General features: G+C 42.5%; 1 protein-coding gene across 1 annotated transcript in view; it reads right to left on the reverse strand.

Annotated features, from left to right (window-relative positions):
• Positions 1-5,910, reverse strand: part of FAM13C (family with sequence similarity 13 member C) — a 126,949-nt gene extending 121,039 nt beyond the window's left edge. The window contains exons 1-4 of the mRNA XM_014940508.1: positions 5,789-5,910; positions 4,153-4,327; positions 3,740-3,949; positions 1,770-1,953 (exon numbers count right to left, since the gene is read on the reverse strand). Of these exons, the coding sequence (XP_014795994.1) occupies positions 1,770-1,953; positions 3,740-3,949; positions 4,153-4,177 (419 nt within the window). The 5' untranslated portion in view covers positions 4,178-4,327; positions 5,789-5,910. The remainder of the gene's footprint in view (positions 1-1,769; positions 1,954-3,739; positions 3,950-4,152; positions 4,328-5,788) is intronic.
• Positions 5,911-18,075: the final 12,165 nt, after the last annotated feature.

Genomic DNA, 18,075 nt, shown 5'->3' on the forward strand with positions numbered 1-18,075 from the left:
ATACTTCTATTTATGGTAACTGTGTTGTCTTGACAGTCACTCTGGCAGGGAAACCTGATGCTGATCATTTTCAATGCTTCTCAGACAGGTCATTGCCACAAGCGTTTAGTTTAGAACTAAGTGTACTTTAAAAAACAGACAAAGGGGCATGTTCAGAAGTAGCTGGACCATCTCCCAAAACAGAATGGGTTATTAAAAACTGAAACAGCTCATCAAGTAATAAGGGAGCCTCCTGGATTCTTATGTGTAGATACAGAAATTAGTGGGCACACATTCAAAGGATTTGGGAACACAGATAAAGGAATAAAATAAAGTATTCTTGCATGTATATATGTGCAGAGAAGCCCCATGTGATAGCAAAGGGGCCTGATGGCAGGAAAGTGACAGTCAGTGAAGTCCTCAGTGTTGGGTTAAGGTATAGATTTTTGGTGAAGGCCTTCTGGCATCAGCCTTTTACTTGTTTAGAGGTATCACCACACAACTAATCCAGACACTGGGAAGTAAACCTCATCTGCCTATACTCATTTACTAATTTTAGCATGCTGATACTAAGGAACTTGGGGTTTGGTTGCAGAACTGCTTTGTTCCATCACTGAATATCCTCCATGGTGAAGTCTATTCTCACAGGAGTGAATAGCATATCTCCACGTCTTTGGATTCTTGTCCCTAGCTGTACTTTTGCTAAAGTAAGGGTTCTCTTACTTACATCACCTGCAAAGGTTATACACTGGTTCATCTGGTGATAAACCCACAGAGCAGGAAAACAGACACAAACATAGAGAGCTATGGAAACAGCAACAAGGTATAAGAGAGCAGTTCCCCAAAACAAAGCCTGTCACTGATTTCTTATATGCTTGGTACCAATTTTGCTGACTATATCTTTTAACTTGCTTGGCTTACCATACAAAAAAAAAAAAAAAAGTAAAAAACATCAAGGCATCAAGGCTTTTTTACTGCATAGAAAACACTAATTGTTAACATACACATTTTGCAAAGTGGCATTAAGCTGGAATAGCTATGATCCACCAAAACAAAGGTTCACAAATTATAAGACAGGTATAAGCATTTTAACATCCCCTAGTGTCAACACAAAGGATAGGATAAAGAACTAAATCATTCCAGCTTCACTGGAAAATTCTCCATTATCAGGTGACTTTAAGCTGTTCCTTCTCACCACCCTGACTTGCATGACATACGCACTTCCACCTTTCTTTTTTAGCGTCCAGTTATGTGCCCACTCACCATCATCCCAAACATACCTCACCTCTAGCTTCAGCCAAGCACTCCCTGCTTGCGAGCTCAGCTGGTCTCTGAATGTTAACTTGCATTTTAGTCGCAAGGGCAGAATGAGCTACTGCTCTTTCTTGATAGAGAAGATAAATCAAATGCTATTACAAGGCCAAAGTCAGCCCTAGCTATTCAGACTCAAGGCTAACAACTAAGTAGCCTCCACAGCCAGCACTTAGCTTAGCTAAGAAAAGAGAAGTAGTTCTCATTAAACAACTCTCCATCCCTCATGCCTCTTCTTTTCAGATGGCTTCTTACTTCAGGCTGGCCCTGAACAGTCAAGCGCACAACAGGATGAAGATGGTCAGGATGAAGATGGTCAGCCAGCTCAGAATCTGTCACATCTGTCTGTAATATACTATATGAGCATTTAACTTTCAAGGTGCTGCACTTACTATTGGATGTACAGTTATGACAGGAAGCCTCATTGAAATGTGTGATCTAGTAGTGCTACTTAAGGTAACTAAATAGAGAATACTTACTTGAAAAGAGCAGGTCCAAACACAATGGCTAAGTTTTCCAGAGTCATGAAATTCACTGCGCTGTATGTTGCCACCTTTAACAGGAATGCAGACAGGAACTGAAGAAGGTTTTGATGGGCTTTGGGCAGGCAGCTGAGCAACTGTCTCAGGTTCTCTATGCATTCTGTTGTGTGGACTTTGTGCTCTGGGGAGGGATGGGGAGGTGGGGAAAGAAAAGTTATTACAAAGATATTCCTAATAATAACACAATTCCATCATAGGCATTAATATAGTTCTGAGGAAGAGGCAAGGTTTTAAAACATATTAGGAACAAAGTAAAGAATAAATATGTCCTAAATAAAGAATTTGTACTCTAAATTTTGACAACAATTTTCACATATTAAGTAACACGGATTTTCCAGACATTTAGTTTTATATGCACTGTTTCTGCTATTCTTCCTGTTACGGCAGAATTATCTAGCACTTGCTTTTTTAATGGAATTGCAGGCAATAGCAATGATCCTGAATCTTCACAGCTGCCTTTATAGGTGACACAAGATCATCAGCCTTGACTCTCCCCAGAGATTTTACATATGCTGTGTGACTCTTGTTAAGAGGAATAAGAAATTGTACCCTTTCAGCCCCACATCATCTTCATTTCCTGACTAATTGGTAGCTCTCAGTCTCAAAACTTTTTTGTTCTATAAATATGCAACTGCAGTTACACAAGAGATGCTTAAAAATCTAAATTGGGGATACTTAGCATTTTCTTGGTTCTCATTCTTCAGAGTGTTGGTCAGAAACAACTCTATTTGATCAGCAGTTCAGAAATAGTATGATTAAGTCTCCTAGTTATTAGAACTGAGATGACAATACTGCTCAATAACTGGCAGCTGATGCACAAATTTGCCATAGATCACCAGGACACATCTGTATAGCTTTGACATTGTGAATAGCAAATCATGCCCTAAAGGGCAATTTTAGCCCTAAAAAAATAGGTTTCATAAAGGCCAAAAGCCATGGTGCTCAACCTATTAATGAGAGATATGGAAAATGGGATAGGGGAAAACGGGAGACAGGAAAAAAACACAAAGGGAAAAAAAAAAAAAAAGATGGGAGACGGGAAAAAAAAACACAAAGGGGGAAAAAAGAAAAGAACAGTAAGAGGGTTTAGGGGAGTCAAAACAAGGTGCTCACAAAAAACTGTCGCTCTTTCAAGCCTATACTTTCATAGCTGATGAAAAGGATTCCTTTCTCTCTTTTTCCTTTTTTTTTTGGTAAGCATCTACCTGGTAAGCATCTAACTTGGCACTCAGCAGATGAAGTTTGAACAAAATCAACATGCAATGTAACCTACAACACCCATGTATTGTATGCAAACACCTGAATTAGTTATCACTCAAAAACCACTGAGCAGAATCACCTGAATGCATTAGCTCAGCTGTTATAAATAGGGAACTCGACAGTGTATTGCTATAGGTACTCAACTTGGCTTTGCATTTTGAAAGCTTCATGCAGCTCCACACACTGCTGTCCAAGAAGACTCTAAGAAAACTAGTAAAAGTACTAGCTAGGAACAGGGATGTATAAAAAGGCTCCTGTACAAAGGGACGGTTAAATAGAAAAAGAAGCTTTAGCTTGAAAAAGAGAGAAGTGAGGCAGTGGCTATGTAAAGGCACAAGCAACATTATGATGGTGATCAGATTGAAAATGTTATCTCAGTAACAAGTAAGGTATCCAATTTAAAAAGAAAACATGCAAAAGATGTACTTTCTCAAAGAATACAGGATTGGATTGAAGAATGCAATCCCCACAGGATGTTGGGGAGCCCAAAAGCCTTAACGAATTCAAAAGACTGGTCCAGTAAAAGTAATTAAACATGAGTCTCAGGTCAAGGAAATTTAAATCCTTATTTATAGGAAGCTGCAATTAATACACTGTCTGTCACTGTCAGAGAAAGGACAGAAGCTTGGAAGGTGCCTGTTCCATACCTTGGTAAGCTTTTAGCAAGCCAGAACAGATGTTGTCTGGAAAAACAGCCACTGGCAGTTCTTTCAGGAAGAGTTTCAGGAGACTGGCCACAGAATCAACATCTCCATCATTAATAAGGTCTACTTTTTCTCCTTGATTGTATTTCTGCTTCAGTTCCTTGATTTTGTTTACTGAGCCACTGATTCGAAATATACCAACATGCTCTAGACCTGTTTAAGAAGGAATATGAAACAGTAAACAATGGTTGCATTAGCATACCTGTGTTATGAGAACTGGATCTCAAAAAGCAAGAGCTCCTCTAAGAAAGAATAATAATTGTAAAAACAAACTTTTCAGCAGTTACAGCTAAAAAGTACAGCTGAAACAAAGAATAACAGTTTTCAGAGACCAAACAGAGAAAACATGAACTTACCAAATAGTTCCAGGTACTCCACCATCTGTGTTACAAGAAAAGGAACTCCACATTGCGTTGCATCCTGTATGAGGGCTTCCAGAGGAACACCAAATGTGCTTCTTTCTCTGCTGCACTGTAGATCTGGTGAGACTTTATTTGTTGTGTGCCTGACTTGCACAGAGGATAATGATTTCTAGGGAATAAAAACAGGCAAGTGATAAACAGAATTTTTTTATTATTATTATTTTAAGGTCCACAGGTCTACATCTTAGGTAAATTATTGTCTTCGTTATAGCATCTTAGTACAGCTTTTACTTCTACTGCATGTTCTTGAAATACTAATATCATTCTTCTTCTGTAGACTTGAGACAGGACCTGCAATGGGGTAGATCCTAATATAACTCATTCACATCTACATTCAGAGAAAATGGCGGTGCAGGTCAGGGCAGATGCCCTGTTTAAGACAGGGAGGTATTGCTAAACCCCTTCCTCAAGAAGTGTCCCAACAGTCAGGGAAAAGGCTGACTGAATGCTGGTGCACAGCTTTCCAACCCCATGAAATTTGTCAATTTCTACCCAATTGACAAAGATAAAAAATGCAAGATTCACGGAGGAGCCAGAAGAGGAACTTAAGGAGTAGCCATGGCATGAGCCTGGTAAAGGGCTCCTGTCTGTTTGCCCAGCTATTCCAAATTTTGTACCCCAATAACCGACGCAAAGACATATATAAGAAATCATGGACACTTTGCACTGAGGAGCTGCTTTTTCATCCTGTCAGTATGTGTGGGATATCGCAGGGGTGCCCGGGCCCAGGGCAGCGGCTGAGGGCTCTCTGTGAGGAGAGGCAGGGGCTGCCCCAGCCCGGCCAGGGCCCATTCCGGAAGGTTCCGTGGCTGGGGCCTACCGAGCCCCTCAGCCCCACAAGTGGCACCTTGGGGGGGACATATTTAAAAATGGGGGAAATGCCACCCGGCCACAAGGAGCCCTTGCTCCCTCATCCTCTTTCTCTCCTCTGCTTTGCCCTGTAAGTGGGTGACATGACCCACTGTGCCATGTTTTCTCCTCATTTTCCTCTCAGGCTGATTGAACTCGCAGTCACGAAGGAAAGAACCCATTTTCACCACGCAATGAGAGCAAAAGTCCAAACTGGGAACACCCAGATTTACCAGCTCTGCATCAGGAATATTTAAATAGTACCCACAATTCTTTTTAAAGGGGAATTTTAAATTTTTTGTAGCATCATACCGACATACCCCAAAACTAGCCTCTTCTTAATTGTTTTTATTACTATGTTTTCAGAAGGAAAAAGAAAAGACTTTCCTACAGATTTCTAGCAGAACTGCTGTGGAAAAGCTGTTTTTCAGCTCATAACATGCACACCTCCTGTAAAGGCACAAGCCAGGGCTCAGGTCCAGCCCTCCTGCCATGGCAGGCACACACAAACACACCCTCCTCAAGCACCGAGACACCATTTTGCTCCTTCAGTACATAAGTAAGCTTAGAATGTGGTATTAATGTTAAATTGCCTAATAATTCCCCAATAGCAACAATATCAGCATGTACCAAGTGTATATTACAGCATTTTTATATACAGGATGTGAAGTGTTAAAAAAAAAAAGCCTCTAAAGTATCTATGATATATTACTCTAAATACCTCCTCCTCTTTCCCTCTTCAGATGCAGCAGTTGGGTTGGGGGAAGAAGCAGAAGGAAGGCTGGAAGAAAGAATCCAAGAAGCCAAATTTAAGTTCACTTACACAAAGTGAAAGGGAGGCACTTGCTCCCATTTTAGGCTGCGGGAGTGTCAGTGTTTCAGCTGTGCTGCTCAGGAGACACCATCGCCTTTCCTCCCCTCACAAATCCATGCTGTCTGGCCAAAGCTCAGTGCAGACATTCAGTTGTTCCTCTGTTAATTATCTTATCGCAGCATAATTGCTAGGCATGATCTTAATCAGTAGCTTCACTCCAGGTTTTGTCAAAGGTAGAAATTAACTGCTAGTAGAAGCAGATTCCTTGTCGCCAACACTTGCCTCTGGAGGCACGTAGCACAAGCTGACGGACCTGTTACCATCAGATGTTTCCATGGCACACTAACAAGCACAATGGCTTCCTGAAGCACACTGATCCTGAGCTTAATATTTACTTTTGAGCAGGATTTTTCAATGCAGGTTTGCAGATATTCACACTACCTGCTGTCTGTTCTGCTTGCTAGCAGCAGTAAGTAAAATATTTTGAGATGGCCCACAATGTATACATATTATAGATACTCATTTATATAACACCTGCAGAATCATTTTTATAAACACATGAACAAAGACCCATCTCAGCCTTTGCAATGGGGAAGATGTAGATGCTGTTAAGCCCAACATCTTCTACTGTAATTCTTTCAGACACAAAGCCTCCCCTCGAAAATAAACCACAATGAAGCAAGTAATTTTGCAGTTAAATCTAATCGGTGGAGATTCTTAATACAAATTTGGTAGGTACAAAACAAAAGAAAGACAAAACACACAAGGCAAAAAAGAAAATACAGGTGCTGAGTCAGACCCCCTCAGTGGAGTACTAGAAAAGCAGAAGTTATTATTCTGAGGGGCTGGACTGCTGGTTCAGCACAAATGGCAGAGCCAATTCCCCCTTCTTTAGTAGAGGGAACGCCACTTAAAAAATAGTGCAGATTTTTAGCCCACTTACCTCTCTGCAGCATCCCATGACAAGGTCTGGAAACACTAAGGTTTAAGGCTTTCTAGCTCTACAATTTGAGGCTTTCCTGCACACCTAGCATGAGAAGAGACCTCACAGAGAAGATGGCCTTACCTTTACATTTGGGAACCCAGATGCAGCCAGGACATGCCCAAATTCCTCACTGCCACCTCTGCTTCCTCCAGATCTCTGCCTTGCAGTCCTCACAAAATTATTGCTGTGCACCAGAAGACACTGGCTGACTTTGCTGGCCCAGCAGGCATTCAATTCCTTTCTCCACAGCCATTCCTGCAGCACGGCTGGCTCTCCCCAAGGTCATTTTGGCCAGTGGCAGGCAAAGCTCAGCCCTCTCCTCAACACCACCGCTCCCCATGGCCCCCCTCAACTGCTCAGCCCGTGGGCTGAACTGGGGGCAGATGCCACCATACTCAGCAGGCCCCAAAAGCAGCAAAAGAGAGGACCCCCCTCCACCCCATGGCTACCTTCTGGTGCCTGCAGGGGCAGCCTGGCCTAATCACTGCAAATCTGCTCCACCTGGGCCCATCACCACAGCTGTGGCTGCTTGAGCTGTGCCTGTCCAACCCCTCTAGCTCTGCCACCCTTCAACATTAACCCCTTCACAGCTAAGCCTGTTCAAAGCTGTTGGGCCCACAGGCAGTGCCAAGGCTGACAGTCCTCACAAAAGGCCTGTGCAAAAAAAAAAAAAGAAAAAAATTTTTAAAATCATCCTCTCTCTTTGCTCCCCCCCCCACAGCAAATTTGCACCCTCCAACCCTCCATCTTACTAGATGCCATAGGAACCAGGCTGACTTCATCATCCACTCTCTTTGCTCCCCACCCCACAGCAAATTTGCACCCTCCAACCCTCCATCTTACTAGATGCCATAGGAACCAGGCTGACTTCTTGCTCTCCTGTGCTTCAGCTGAACATGTAAACTCTAGGCAAATACCTTTTAAAGTAACAAATTCCTGGCCTGAGCAGCAAACACAATTTTTTTCTATTGGATCATCACAGAGCAAACAAGGCAGCGGCAACTGCAATCAGCCCCTTTGTCTCTACTGCTCCTCTAACTACAATTATTCAAGAATTTGTTTTCAAGGCCTACCTGTTGGTTCCAATAGCGAAATTCAGCGGGGCTTACAGAAAATGAAGACATTTCGGTTTCCCACAAGCCTGCAGCAGCTAGAGGGCACACGAGGCTCGCCAGAGAGGTGGTCCCACAAATCTCACTTCAGAGACGGCACAGGGACCCAAGCCCTGGACAGGATTTTCCTTTTGTACAAAGTAACACTGTTCAGAGGAATGATTTCCCCTCTCGTTGCTGCTGTACAAAGAGCAGAAGGCTGCAGGCAGCACAAATTAAACATATAACCACTCATACTGAGTAGATGCAATTCAAATCCTTTCTTCACAGCCTCTGGATCAAAGTCAGTCCCTGCAGGACTTCAGCTATATGAATGGGATGTGTGGTACTTTGAGCAGCCACCCTGACTTCAAGGGCCACATCTAAATTAAAACCAAAACTTTTGGCCTCCCAACACCCTGCCGCCAGGGCGAAGGCTTGTGAGGAAAGGCAGTGCCCTGGCCTGGGCCGTGTGGGGGGCTCTGGGGGATGCTTTTGTACTCTCTTCACTGGGCATGGCCTCCAGCTACTGGAAGAACAGCTTTTTTAGGCCTGCTGATGTCTCAAAAAGATAGAGAAATAATAGACATGAAAGGAAACCAGAAAAGTTTAGTCATCTTCCTTAGAAAACAAGTTTCTTTTACAGAAGCATTAAATGGAACAACAGGATCCCTGTGAGAGAGGGCAGAGGTAAATCCAGTCAGCAGCAGTAAAAAACAATAGCAGCAAGAGAAATAATTAACCAAGGCTTTACAGTTAGTTTTAGAGTTTTCCTTTAAAACTGCAAGCAGCCTGTTCTGCTAACCTAGTGATGTGTCTCAGCTGCGGGAGTCTCCAAGCATCCAGCCAAATAGGAAAGCAAGCCCTTCTCGGCAGGCAAGAGCCAAGCAGCCGGAGTGGGTGCCCTGCGGGGAGCCCACAGTGGGGATGTGGTGTGGGCCATGCCACTGTCCCTGCCCACAGTGGGGATGTAGTGTGGGCCATGCCACTGTCCCTGCCCTGGCCTGGATCCAGCTGGAGAGGCCACGGTGGCTCTGGATTCGAAGTAAACACCGGGGAAAGCCGCCCCGCTGGTCCCAGCTTTAGAGCAGCTGGCAAACTGCAGCCTTTGAGCGCTGGCTGCTCAGGATCAGAGCAGAGCCGTGGGGTTCATAAAATAAACGCACAAAGCTTGACCTGAAGCAAAGAAATTCAATCCAATTGCAACTGCTACCCAGCCCCTCCGTGACATTGTCCTCATTATCCAGTGACAAGTTCAAAAGCAACTTTTCAAGCATATGCGGGCATACAACACTGATTAAAAAATCAATACCGTATGTTTTTCATTTAAAGTATTGTCCACCATAAATGTGTTTTCAGTCACACTGCTTGTCTTCTAGTTTCTAATGTTATCCTAAAACATAATTTGTGATGTCTTGATTTTAATTGTGGTGATGCCTTGATGTATTTAAAGCATTTAGGTCTTTTTTCTTGTTTTTTTTTTCAAGTGGCTAACTGCAGAGAAGAAAAACCCTTCCAGTGTGTAGAAGATCAGAGAATATCATAAGTACAAATTAATGAGCTCATGAAAACATCACTAAATTTGTCTCATCTGTAGTAAACATTCCAGACCCTCTGCGATTCCTCTGCTGGAGTTGCTAAATGATGCTGTTGATACAGTAAGATTATGAACTGACTGTGCTGTGTTCAGAACACTGGACATTGCAGGTTCACGTAATCAACCTCTAGGTCATTTCAGCTGCTTTAAAAAACCTTTTCTTGCCATATATCAAAATAAATGCCAGCCTGGTGGAGGAGAAGGCCACGGGGCAGCATCCCACAGGACCTCACAGCTAATGGCATTGCTTTTTACAGCTTGCCTAAAGGCAAATCAGCACATGTGCCCCGGCCAGCTGGTGAGCACCCCACAGCTGCAAACCCCCAGCGTTGTACGCCGTCTCTTGCCCACCCCAGTGCTGGGGCCTGGGGACAGTGTGGGGTAAAAAGGGCCAGACAGACCCTGGGTGACACTGTGAGACAAGAGAAAGTAAGGAGCTGATGTTGTTGCAGGGGATATAGGACTCCAACGCACTGTTCAGAACTGTTCTGAAAAGCACAGTTTGATTTGGGTGAGGAGCTCAGAGAAAAGTCACTGGCATAAGTAGCAACACTATTGCTCTGACTTTGCAATTTATATGACCTTTATAAAAATAGGATAAAACACTATGACAAGCCCACAAACCCATGCCAAGTGAGTCTGTGCTGAACCTCTTACATTTCAGAGCTGACAGCTTCAGCAAGTAAGACTGGAAACACTAAAAAGCCCTAGCGATTTGTCTGAACAGAAGAAAAACAGAAAAATTGTATTGTCTACTCCTTGGCTCAAAACTGTCCTGTTCAGGAATTTGTTTTTTCCTTTCTCTATGTAATCTTTTGGGAACAGTGTGATCATTTCCTAAACGCACTATGATGCAAGGGTTGCACCATCTCAGCCTTGACAACCCTTGTGTGCTTATCCCATAAAAGCATCCCTGAATTATCACAAAAAAGTCAGGGCCAGATACACACGGATGAGCTTCCATCAGATGAACCCGTCTTACTGGCTTTCGAAGCAGGTTCTCATTGCCACCTTAGACACACAGCATTTGTCTATTTTATTCCAGTTCATCGTGAGACACTTTAAACTGAAAAAAGAGTAAGTTCTGAAAAAAAGCACATTCTAAAGTATACAGAGCTGGTAGAGAAACTATAGCGAGTGTCAAACAAAAGGAGAAAAATGGAAATATGAGCTACAACCAAGACAGAAGTACACACAGGGTGAAAATGCATCTAGTATTAGGTAATCAGTAGCAAGAAATGAAGCATGAAAGAAATTATATCTCTATTTTAATCATACATTATCAGAATGCATTTTCCTGCATCTTAGCTGCTCAAAGCCATAGTACAGGCTTATAGGATGGTTACCACATATCCCTCAGCACAATATTTCGACTGCCGACTATGCCTGCTCACAAAGGTAAATTATCAGGAAGGAAGAGTTGCTGTCCTGACACAAAAGCAGCTCTCCCCTGCTGCTACACGCATTGCTTTCCAGTGTGATTATGGAGGGAGTACACAGGCCACATTCCCTCCTGCCAGGCAAGATTTTGCCAGCTGCCAGCAGCACCCCCTCTAACTTTGTTTTACTTCTGCTCACAGTTGATCAGGAGGTCTCCTTGGGATGTGGTTGCCCGGGGGCAAAGATGGGTCTGTCTCCATGGCCAGGGCCAGGAAGGTGCAAGGGACCTGCCCCTTCTCCCTCAGCCAGGTACACATTAGCCCAGCGCTGTGCCTGAGCAAGCATCTCCTGAGTCACGCCAAGGCTCTTTGTTGCTGTAGACGCAGCACTGCACTAACCCACCTGGCAAGCTTGGAGTTGCTTCCCTCTATCTGCGCCCATCTCTGGCAATGGAAGTGCTGGTGTCCTGCTGTGGCTCAGCAGAGCCTATTTCCAAGGCAGCTGAATTACAGGCATGTGGAGAACTGCCCAGCGAAGCAGTGGGAGGCACATGTTCGGACTGCTTGCTTGCCTTTTCTTTTTTCCTTCCCAGCCTATTAAGTCTCTAGCATTATTTTTTTTCTTTTAAAGGCTTTAGAAAAACATGCAGAAAGCTGCACACTTCCCTGGCAGTTTTGCAGAACCGAAAGTAACTGGCAGGTCAATAACTGTCAATACTCTGCTCCTCTGAAAGGTTGAATTGGAGCCTGCCTCTCTCTGCTTCCTGTTTTGAATTTAATTTTCTTCCTCTAATCTCCACCTGGCACCTAAACCTCTTAATTTTCTTGATGTTGTTCCAGGGAAAACAAGTCAGCATTCAAGTTTCAGTATTGCTTCATTATCTAAAGGCACTATCTTGCTGTTGCAGTTAAAGAGTAGAACAACAGTAAAAGTAGCTGTGGGCTGAAAACTATTGTAAAAGCAAGAAAAGGCTATTTCAGGCCTTACAAATTATTTAAAGCCCATTTCAGCCTATATCATGAAGTTCAAACGGTGCATGAATAAGCCTGGTAACTGAACTCGCTATTCAGGCAATTAATTGAGTGAAAGCAAATCCCGAACCTCGACATAGAGGGTAAATTTGAGAGGAAAAATATATCCAAAGTAGCTGGAGGTCCAGCTGTACCCAGTAAAGGCTCCGCCTGGTAAAAACTAAGCACAGGCACAAGGGCTATTCTGCAACTAGACATTCTGACTACTGTTGGAGTTCGGATGCCTACGTACACAGTATATAATGCTTACTGGAAAAAGCACAGACAGAAATACATCATGGGAAGAAAAACTGTCCTCCCTCCCCAGAGTCTTACCATCCCTGCCAGAAAGGCTAATATTCAGTCTGCTCCTTGGTGCAGTTTGCACAAAAAAGAGGAAGTCATGGGAATAGCAGTTTCGGCTGAAAACTTGCATTTGTAAGAGAAGAGAATTTATTCTTCTTTCAATGCAGATTTTCTTGCCATCCGCTGGTGGTTGTTTCATCTCACTTTCTTCAGTCTCACGGAGAAAGATCAGAAAAATCCTCTGTTCACAACTCTTAAGCAGCATCTTCTCCCCTCCAGAGCGGGTTACAGAACTAGAACTTTTTAAGAATTTCTAACATTGCAATTGCACTGGAGTGCAGACTGACTCAAAAAATATTCAGCCTCTGCTGCAGGTATTTTTCATACATGGTTAAGGGCACCTGGACTTTCTGATAAGGCACTACAGCAACAGTTAAGCAACACGACTCCGTTAATTGACTGGCATTCATCGAACATGCATTTAAATGTAATCAGGAAATAATAACTAAGGAGAATTTTCTTTCAGTTTGGCTGATCCCATGTTCATTTCTCCAAGAAACAGGAAGCTGAAAAGCAAAACACAAAGCAACACCAAACTTTTCCCTATCTTCTCATGTTCATAGGGAATTAGAATTGTTGGAATACTTTTAGCAAAAGCTATAAGTAATCAGACCAGTTTCTCCAGCCCCAGTCACCCTCCCAGGAAGGCAGATCTCCCGTAGGACTCCATCCACAAGCTGGTCACTGGTTTCTGGCAGCTTCCACAGCTGGTGGGATACAGCTTCCAGCTCCAGCTCTAGACAGTTCATGGCCTATGAATCTCTCCCTGAAGCATTTATCTCTGGCACCGTATGCTGCCATTTTGCACAAATAGTACAGTTCCAACACAATATTACCTCTTTGAAGAAATCTTTGAAGAGCTGTGGAGAAATAAAATATGTTTAGTCCTTACCTCCTCTCTACCTCTAGCTTGCACAGCACCTGAGGAGGGGACAAAAAAAAGAAAAAGGAATGAAGGCTTCAGCATCCTCTTGCACCACAGATGTTGCCTAAACCCCTGTGAAAATCAGGCAGAGGCAGCTTTTTATTTCTATTTCTCCAATGGCTCAGAATTTCAATACCTTTGGTCCTGACTGATTCGACATTGTCTCAAATGAGCTGCTCTCGTCTATGACGTTCCATTTACTCTGCCTTCTGTGTGATACAGCAACATTGGAGTAAACTCAAAAAAGATGGAAGACCCTCAAAAGGGAGACCTTCCCTCCAGAGAAACTGAGATGGCAGCAGCAGCTCCATCAAGCTTTCCAGTTCCAGGTGAGGTGATGAAACTCTGCTTTCAGTAATTCAGTCTGTCATATCAAATTCAGGTCTCGTATTTCTGAAGCAACAAGGTACACTGTGTGCTTGGTGGGAATTCTCTTTTCCCCATCTCTCTCTTCCAATAATCTTTTTGGTAGCAAAAATGGTAATCCATTTATACACCCAAAACAATAACTAAATTGTTACCTCTAATTGATGGTGGCTGGGGAGATACCAGATTGTCAAGCCCAGCATTGTAAATTGTCCCTTGATCCCTGGCAGCACCTCCACATAACCCTGTTTTATTTGAAGTAAATATTAATTGAAGCATTTTTATGAACGCTTGCATAACCTCATACATGGTATTTATTGTAATTCAAGACATGCCAGATGATTTCAGTTATCCTGATTCGCAAAGATGGTTCCCTAAGTAATGCAAAGCAGAGAGACAGCCACTCTAACCAGGGACATTTTAATTAAACAGCAAAGTAATTTGATTCCAACGGAAGACAGCGTGACCTAATACAACTTGATATGCAAGTCATATATCAAATTTTAAAGTTATAACCACAAAAAACCCACACAATTTAGATATGATCTGTAAATATAGAGTCAGTCAGAGCACTGGCCATTTACAAAACAGGGGGGGTAGGTATTCATCTTGTTACTCAGCAACATCTCCTAGTCATTGCTGTTAATCACTGAAAACATGTTTACTTTTCAACATGAGCTGTGACACCAGAAAAGAAGGCAAGAGTTTCAGCCTGCAATGAGAGAAACAGGGCAGGGGGACACAGAGCATTAATTTGAACCAAAAAAAAAAAAAAAAAAAATTTTGGGGGTTAAATTTTTTCGGGGTTGGTTTTTTTTTTTCTTTTTTTTGTTTGTTTTTTTTTTTAAAAAAAAAAAAAAAAAAAAAAAGTTTTTGGAGGTTTAACTATGACAAACAAACAAGATTAAGCTTGGAGCCAAAGGCAGCTGCGAAGCACGTAGGCTGCAGTCTCCCTGCACAGGGGCACAGCTGCAAGGGCAGCTCACAAAGGAATTGCTCCAAGCTCCTTCCCACTGGGGCACTGTGGCCACACCACAGCAGGTTGTGCTAGCACTGACACGCCAGTCCCCATTGTAAAAACAATAAGCTCATATCAGTTACGAAAAGAAGCATTTCTAGGGGTTCCCTGAGTGGGTCTACAACACAGCACCCACAATAATGCACTGTTGGATTCCTTAAGCAAGCCCTTCCACTGGCAGGAAACACAACTTGAAATTATGGCCTGGAAAACTCACTGGAGTTAATCCCACCACAGTGGCACTGGAGCTCAGTGAGGAGCAGCTACAGGGACTCTCCTTTGAAGACTCCCATGGTACAAATTTGATGACCAGATTGAACAATACTCCTCGTCGCGTGCTAAACAAGGTATCCAAGCATTAAATCTCAGGCTTCAGGCATGTGATTCTCCTAGCTCTCACCTTAGGCTAGCTCACAAAACCACAACGCACACAGGACAAAAACAGCACCTGACACAGGAGATCCAAAAAGGAGAAAGCTCAGCAGTGAGACCCCAGAGCCAAAAGATTTGTCCTGCCCTCAACTGTTGCTGATCACATGTGCACAAGACTCCCATTCCTCATGAAATGAAGTCTTGAGCATCTGCAGGCAGAGAAGTTGAAAAATCTGCATTCGTATCAGTCATATTTAGTTCCAATTCTGTATTTGTGGCTGAGAATTTCAGTGAGCTGCTTCACTTCAGACATCTTGGCCTTTAGATTCTGGCAACATGAAATCATTTTAGGGCTAGTAATTTTGTACTGATGTGATTATTTTGTGCTAATGAAAAAAGCCCAAGAAAGAAAATACTCCACAAATTGAACAAAGATAGCTGAGACTGACCAACAGCATTGCTGCAAAAAACCATGGACACAATAAAAAAAAAAACACATGAGAAGCTATTGCACAAAATGTGAGGCTCTACAACAAGGACATAAGCGAAAGGAGTCAAGACTTCCCCAACAGAGCCTTGAAAGTGACAACAAACCAAAAGCTGACCAGCTAGTTGGAGAAACTTGAAATCACTATGTGATGGCAGTGGGGCAGTGGGTGATCTTTACAGGCCCCTTCTACCCAAAACAATTCTATGACTTACTTCCTGCAACAAAATCATTACATGAGATAGCATGGTACAAGATCAGCATCTGAGTATCAGCTTTGAAGAACTGTTTCAGTTCAAAAGCACAAATATCTTTCTTCCAAAAGAGAGCATACTGCCACATCTCTAAACATTATTTCTCATAAGAAGTCTGACAAGCCTTTAACCTGGCTCTTCAGCATAATTAATGAAGACTACAGCAAAACATCACTGAAATAGTCCTTTCAATCTGAGGAATTCTATTTCATACTGCAAAGACGGTTTTGCCACTTCCTTTGACATACCTGTCCAATTTCCCGATGATTTATCTTTTGCTGTTTTTAATCTAACCAGTATCATGCTCAGCCCAACATATTCACCAGACATGCCCTCCTGGAAAGCTTTCAGTGAAATACCTTTCAAATAAAAAAATTCCTCAGTGTCAGTTTAATGCTAGGCAAACATCTCAGCCAATTTTTATAGCGTGTGATCTGTAGCCCTTACGCAGCACATTGTTCAGTGTCAGTACCTGCCCCTTCCCTGGAAGTGTTCAAGCCCAGGCTGGATGGGACTTTGAGCAGCCTGGTCTATGTCCCTGCCCAGGGCAGGGGATTGGCATTCACTGATCTTTAACGTACCTAATCACTCTAACTCTTCTATGATTCTCTGATACATGATGCAGAAATCCAGCATCAGCATGACGTAGACAAATTAACAGCTACCAAAGGAATGTAATCCAGTTTTGCAGCTAACCATAAAGACCATCAATTGCATAAGACACAGAATAGACTTTAAATCTAATAAGATTTAACAGTTTCATTTGTCTTGTGTTTTGCTAACTACAATACATTTTCTTAAGATCTGCAAATAAGAATTAAAATGTTCTATTCATGACTGACTCCACAGTAATCAATTAATTTATGCAATAAACAATATTTTTTTCTTCTACAATAAAGAGTAATTATCTAAGCATCTCATTCGTTCAGCTCCAGATCTGTTTGTCAGGGACTGTAAAACTCAAGAGGATGCAGCATTTAATTCTACATGGCAGAACTGTGTACCTACCTACTTCTACCACCCTGTCAATGCTGATAAGCTACTTTTCAAGCAAAGAGGCAAGGATAACCATGTTGCACCTCTCCTGTCACCTTCCAAAAAACATTTGAACCTATGGGGCGATTTGAATGAAGCCTGCCAGTCACGAGGAGGAAAGGCTCTCAAGATAACACTCAAGTTGCAGCATCTCAGAAAATCTCTTACTGGAAAGGTACCCTGCAAAACTAGAAAAAGAAACAAACAAACAAACAAAAAAAGTAAAATGCAAAAAAAAAAGAAAGATTAAATCTTAGGTCTCATCAGTTAAAGTCAAGATTAGTATAGTCACAGTGCTCAGCTAACTGGCTAGGGCCAGGAGTCCTAACACGTATTGCCTGCTGCAGCAATATAAAATTCTTCAACATCCAGGGCTCTTTCCTCACTGATGGGTATGGTTACATCAGAAACTATCATAGATCACTAGCCATATTTTCAAACATATCAAGCTGCCTAATAATAGACACCATTTCCATTGCAGAAGTGTGCTCCATATTGCCTAATCATTAACGTTAATTTCAGCTGATTTTTTTCAAACAAACTGACAACTAATTTAACATCAATTTCATCTTTAAAGTGCTCAGAATGTATTGTTGGAAGGAACTGAGAGACGTAAAAAACCCAGTATATCACCACAATTTATGTAAGATGTGTAAAACATGGTACAACTTTTCTATGCGTGCTGTGAAATCTGACTACAGCTGCCATACAGCACAGAGAACGGGTGCAGATCCACACCAGATCCCCAGGGCTCCAATCTGGAACCAGAGTTGCATTTATGCCTATATTGAATACTCAGTATTTTTTCCACATGCACTGAATAAGCAATCCAGGATAAACCCCACACAGTAGTTACACCCAACTGACAAATGGAAGAAAAAAAATAGAGACAAACTAACTGCATATTTATTTTTGTCAAGTTTTAATACAAACAAACACAAGTGAATCCCAGAAAGTCAGCAAAAACTGTCTGAAACCAAGCTGGATTTTCCTACCTTGGACCACAAGAGGGAACATTACTTGCACTTATGCTGGCCCCACTCAGCCCTTACATTGCTCTTGGTTAATGAGGTGTGCAAACACAGTAATTGTCCCTAGCACTTTGACGAAAAAAGGTTGCTCAATATGTGCCTGGTTTTTATCTTAAGGATTATTTATGAGCCAGAATCACAGCAGACATTTGGGGCACATAGCAGGGCTGAGAACTACTTAGGCATTTGCAGGCAACCATAAAGGATGTAACTCAAGACTAAGAACTTCTCTACCTCACCCAAGGCTTCCCAACGTGCTCCGCTAAACTTTAAACCT

The sequence above is a fragment of the Calidris pugnax genome, unplaced genomic scaffold, assembly GCF_001431845.1.
Source record: "Calidris pugnax isolate Ruff unplaced genomic scaffold, ASM143184v1 scaffold39, whole genome shotgun sequence".
NCBI classification, from domain to species: Eukaryota; Metazoa; Chordata; class Aves; order Charadriiformes; family Scolopacidae; genus Calidris; species Calidris pugnax.